Here is a 5758-nt window from a genome sequence, read left to right as displayed (position 1 = left end):
CACGAAGAAGGTTACATCTAAGATTATAAAAAAGTAAGACCAATATAAAAAGGGGAGAAGGGAGTAGAGATGCATAAATCATTCTTGAGTTTTAGTTGCAACTTTTGCTAACACATCTGCAACAAAGTTAGCCTCTTGATGAACATGAAACAAAGTGACTTTCTCTAAAGTTTGTAGTCGGGTGAAGGATGTCCAAAACCAGTGCCAAAACCTTTCATGAGGGACAGGTGGTGGTAATAAAAAAGGATGCTAGGGCTTGATAACCAGTTTCCAATACAATCTTTGAGAGCTATAGTTGAGAAGCCCACCATAGAGCCCTTCGAACCGCCAAGGCTTTCGTGACTATCGCTACTGCTTGTACATAACAGAAGACAACATGATTATCCTTGTTGCGTGCAATTCCTCCAATACCTAAGAGGTGAATGTCGGAATAAGACGAGCCATCGACATTAATCTTGATGGTGTATTCCCTTACTTTTATTAAAAAATTGTACTATGATTGAGTCAAATAGGAGTTAGTCAAATCCAGACTTAATCAGACAATCAACCCTTACCTTTACAGACTACTCTTCAACAAATTGCTTCAGTGTTGCGCAACTGTGCAGCCTACGGTGTAGATTGAAACTTTTGGTTGAGATGATATCTAAACCACTTGTTTCGCTTCGTTTCGTGTAAGTAATTTTTTTCTTCTCGACCACAAGTTTCAATCTAAACTGTAGGCCGCATGGTACATGCTGCGTAATAAATGCATAACATCGAGTATAGCTCCTACTCTCCAACCCTGACCTGCCTCTCAAGGCTAGAATTTTAACTTAGGAGACACTACAAACATCAAGGCCAAACTTTCCTAGAAACATAACTCTAACCCTATAATTATACAATAAGGTATCTGATATCCTTGAGGCCAACCACATAAAATAAATCATGGTACCTATAATGGTAATGATTTCTGCACCCAAAAAAAAGAAAAAAGAAAAAAAAAATTAATGGTATGATTTCATCTCAGATGATTAGTGAAATATGATGGGAAGATGACCCATCTCATCGTGCTAATTATAGGATCAGGATTGAGGACCCTGTTCTCCTTGAGAACATCAAAGAAGTTAGATATTTTGTCAATACAATCATATCAGATATTTGCACAGTAGTAATCAAGTGTTGTTCAAGACACTCCAATTATTAATTATAGGAATCCAAGTATCCAACCACACAATACTGTGAGTAAAATCACTGACAAATTGGATTTCAGATGATTGGTTCCCAGAGTTTGTACAGAAGATATGATCCAAACTTCTCAGATCATTATCGATCACCTTCAACTGATATAATGTTGACAGCATCAATCAATCCCTATCTCAATTTACTTCAAAGTTCAAACCAAATTTCAAATTGCCACGCCATATTAATCCTGGCAAAAGGCTCGGACACACGGCAGATAAGCAAGATAACTTCAAACGGGTGGAGATTAATTCCTTCAGTTGCAGAATCCGTATATTGAGCAGAGCTTGAGTGGTGTACCTGCTCCAGGTGTTTGGTTTTGAAAGCTTCCTTCCTCTTCTTCCTTCTTCAATTTATTCAGTGCTGTTCTCTCTCTCTCTCTCTGTGTTTCAGCCTTCAGGTGGTAACAGTAGCTGTTCTTATCTATCACTGTTTCAGGGAAGAGATGGAAGAGCAAGGTATCAAATCATCCCCTGAAGCATTTCCCATGAATGCAGGAAATGGGCCTTACAGCTACTTCAAAAACTCAATCTTTCAGGTATGTATGTCGACTGCATGTAAGCTTCAGGTCTCCCTAGTCATTATCACTGAATGTCTTCTGTTTTAACTTTTGTAACAGAGAGAAATTACAAACGCTTCCAAAGCTAGCTTAGATGATGCAGTTGCCAAGAATCTCACCACTTTTATCGATACTGTGTTCTGCATAACTGATTTGGGTTGTTCTGTCGGACCCAATACATTCATAGCGATGCAAAACATCGTGGAAGCCATTAAGCTCAAGTATCGATCAGAAGGCCTGAGCACCCACCAGATCCCAGAATTTCAGGTGTTCTTCAACGATCATGTCTCAAATGATTTCAACACACTCTTTACTTCTCTTCCTGTGGACCGGCCGTACTATGCAGCAGCTGTGCCAGGATCTTTCCATGGTCGCTTGTTTCCCAAAGCCTCTCTCCATCTGGTGCACTCATCCTCTGCGCTTCACTGGCTCTCTAAGGTGCCTGATGAGGTGTTGGATAAGAACTCACCGGCATGGAACAAAGGAAAAATCCATTATGGAAGTTCACCAAAGGAAGTCGTAGAAGCTTATTCAGCTCAGTTTGCAGAGGATATTGAATCCTTCATGTTGGCCAGAGCTGAAGAGATCGTCCCTGGGGGGCTTATGATACTGAGCATGCAAGGTACCCCAGATGGGATTCCTTCTTCACGAACAGGGATTTTTGTTCTTTCAGATCTTCTGTCATCTTGCCTAATGGATATGGCCAAATTGGTAAGTCATTATAACTCATGATCATCATCTCATTATTTTCTGAGCAGAATTGAGTTAAGCTTGGTTAATTAACCCCCAAAATTAATGTTTGATCTTATCTGTAGGGATTAGTGAGTGAAGCTGAGGTAGATTCCTTCAATGTACCAGTATACCATCCACGTTTCTCAGAATTGGAAGCATTGTTGACAGGAAATAAGTATTTTAGCCTTGAAGGAATGGAGTTAATAAATCTCCAACTGTTGACGGGAAATGTTAAGCCCACTCCAGAAATGACTGCAATGCATTACAGAGCTGCAATGGAAAGCCAAATCAAGGAACATTTTGGAAGTGATATAACTGCTGAGCTATTTTCCAGGTTCGCTGAGAAAATTGCAGAAGATAACTTCTTCATGAATGAAGGTTACAATAACTTTATCACGCGATTGTTTATCGTTCTCAAGCGCAAGATGAACTGATTGAATGATGCAATTGGTTCCTTATGTACCTTTTTTTTTTTTTTTTTTTTGGTTATAATAAGTTCCTAATAATATGGGAATTTTCCTCCTTTACATATACAAGTTTTTTCTTAAAAATATAAGAGGATTAGAAGGGCTGAGGGTTCCTTCTTCTTTTTATTTATTTTTGGATATGAGGTGGCCAGCTTACGCGCATCACGATTACATCCTCAAGAGAGTTTTTATATAATTAATGCTGCCGAATGGGTGCGAAACCAAGACCTCCTCTAAGGAGGTTGGGCCTTTAATTGCTTTACTTACCCATCATTGACAAGGCTGAGGGTTCTTTTCCCTACAATTCCCTACAATTACCTCTTAGGATTGTGTTTTGTGCCATTTAAGTAATTCAACGGTTACCCAATTCAAATTAAATTTGAATTTTATTTAAATCCACCCATAAATTTGAATTTTATTTAAACTCTAGTTTGTTGGGTGATAGTTGGATTACTTAAATGCCACATGGCACAATCCTATGAGGTAATTGTAGCGAATTGTAGGGAAAGAAATTACAGAAGATGTGGATTCGGGCTGAGGGTGTGAATTTGTGATGGATTAATTAGGGATACAAACGCATTTAATTGCTTGGGAGTAGCTTTGCCCCCAATAGTCTGCCGCCCATATTTGATTTGGGGTTCAGAGCAAATCTAGACTGTTGAATTAAGTGTTTATTTATCTACTATAGTGTAGACCCCAAATTATATTTGGACCATGCACTGCTGGGAGCGTGCTGCTCCCAAGCATGATCGTAGGGATATGGTCAATCTATTTAGGATATGACTAATTAGGGACAACAACAATGTCAGCGGACTTTGTTTTGGTCCAAACACGGAAAATCATGGCAGGACAGAGATGAATTTGGCCCATCAAGATTCAAGATCAAGGACAATAATCTTAATCCTTTGAATCAGGGTCAAAGTGAAAATGGACTTAGCTATGAGCATTAAGGGCTGAGATTGAATATCACCAAATGGACACAAATAGTACCATTACTGAATTGAATTGAATCCATTTACAAACTAGTGGAATCAAACCAATAAAGTCTAATAGAATAATTTAAATATAGAAAGCTGAATGGTTTTATACATTGAATATGAATGCCAACAGACCTAGCTAGATAACCTTTTTTGTTGTACAAGTACATACATGAAAAAGATTCTCTATCCTCTTTGATCTTGTTTTAGCTAAACAGTCTCACAAGCTTGTCTCCATCACTAACCCTAATTTTATCTAGATGTCTTAATTGTAATATTTTTCTAGTAAAAGTCTTTATTGTAAAGGAATCGTATGAGTGTAGATGATTACTTGATTTGCACCAACATCATACATTATTGCTCTCTCCAAATCTCTATAAGGTTAAATGTAGATGGATATATCTAGAAGAAATCAAGATGAAGCATTTATTTCTATACTAAAAGAGTTTTGAGTGATTTGACAATCGAATAAAAATCTTACCAAAAAAAGACAATAAAATAAATTTTAAGCTGGAACTTGTAACCTTCTCTAATTTAAGCTGGAACCTACAAGAGCCGAAAGCATATTTTTCTCTTTAAACAACTTCTTCGGCTGGAAATGGACCAGACAACTACACCAATAATTCAATCTATTACATATGCATGCATGTATGTATAGAAACTCTATTTTAGAATGAGGCTGACCTACTTGTCACCTTAGGGTAGCCAAGTATATTCATAATAATTATGATAGCAAAGATTTGGAACAATCTGATACAAATGATAATAGGGGGGTAAACGGATCGGATAATGGTAATATCATATCCGCATCCTATTATATTCAGACGGATTTGGATAATATCCTATCGGTTTTGGATGATAATTGGATAATTATTTTCTTAAGTAGATTCTGCTAAATAGGCATGTATATAGATTGAATATAGGTTTTTGACTACCTGTTGACATCTTTACTATTTTATTTGTGAGGATAGGTTTGAAATTTAAGAATTTAGCAACTTTGGTAGTTATATTTGTAGAAAGTTTATAAAATAGTCAAAAATCTCAAGTAAAAAATTATAAAATAAAAAAAAATAAATCCAAATAAGTAACTTAATCGGACGGATTCGAATACTGTAAACAGATGCCAATGCGAATTTGGGAGCAGATTTCAGTTTTCCAATTACACCGCTAATGATAACTATACAAATAGTAACTACAACAATTAATAAAACTGTTGCGAAATATAAGGTTTGACTAATTCAAAATTGTTTGAGCATATAAAGCCAAGGCCTTCTAAGAAAGTACTAAGCCGTTGAAACCAAGCACGTACAGCTTGTTTGAGACCATATAGAGATTTGTGGAGTCTACAAATATAATCTGGTTTATCTGGATCAACATAATCTTGGGGTTGACGCATATAAAACTCTTCCATTAGGGTTCCATTTAAGAATGCATTACTCACATCTAGTTGGCAAAAATTCCACTTGTTGGTGACTGCCACAGAGAGGACTGTTCGCACTGTTGTGACTTTCACAATTGAACTAAAGGTCTTAATAGTCAATACCTTCTTGTTCAAAATAACCCTTGGCTATTAGGTAAGCCCATTTAGAACCAACCACATTTGCATTAGGGTTTGGTGGGACCAAGAAATAAATAAGACACATCCCACGATCAAGAGCAAAAAGAAATAAAAACAAAAAAAAAAAAAAAAAAATTCAATATTTAATTTATAAAAAAAAAAGTCTACAAAACATCTGAGAGAAACAAAGACATTCCACAGGGATGAGAAAAATCTTTGTGTTGATCATCATGTCTATGTGCCATTT

The 5758-nt window shown here is 36.6% G+C and overlaps 1 protein-coding gene across 1 annotated transcript; it reads left to right on the top strand.

The window, feature by feature from the left end:
• The first annotated feature begins 1429 nt into the window (after positions 1-1429).
• LOC149021070 (loganic acid O-methyltransferase-like) lies at positions 1430-2943 on the top strand. Its single transcript, XM_089147039.1, has 4 exons — positions 1430-1527; positions 1657-1756; positions 1838-2488; positions 2593-2943. Exons 2-4 carry the CDS (start codon positions 1664-1666, stop codon positions 2941-2943), a joined length of 1095 nt encoding a protein of 364 aa, XP_089003165.1. The 5' UTR covers positions 1430-1527; positions 1657-1663.
• The last annotated feature ends 2815 nt before the right edge of the window (positions 2944-5758 follow it).

The sequence above is a fragment of the Hakea prostrata genome, chromosome 3 (assembly GCF_041222555.1).
Source record: "Hakea prostrata isolate BN-2017 chromosome 3, UWA_Hpros_2, whole genome shotgun sequence".
In the NCBI taxonomy this organism is placed as follows: Eukaryota; Viridiplantae; Streptophyta; class Magnoliopsida; order Proteales; family Proteaceae; genus Hakea; species Hakea prostrata.
The sequence above is the reverse complement of the archived record's forward strand: the minus strand, read 5'-3'. Positions and strand labels throughout refer to the sequence as shown.

Excerpts from the sequence above, each read along its gene's own strand:
- LOC149021070 (XM_089147039.1), top strand. The coding sequence starts at position 1,664 with ATGGAAGAGCAAGGTATCAAATCATCCCCTGAAGCATTTCCCATGAAT. Across the intron at positions 1,757-1,837 it reads TCAAAAACTCAATCTTTCAG|AGAGAAATTACAAACGCTTC; the intron begins GTATGTATGTCG and ends CTTTTGTAACAG. Across the intron at positions 2,489-2,592 it reads TAATGGATATGGCCAAATTG|GGATTAGTGAGTGAAGCTGA; the intron begins GTAAGTCATTAT and ends TCTTATCTGTAG.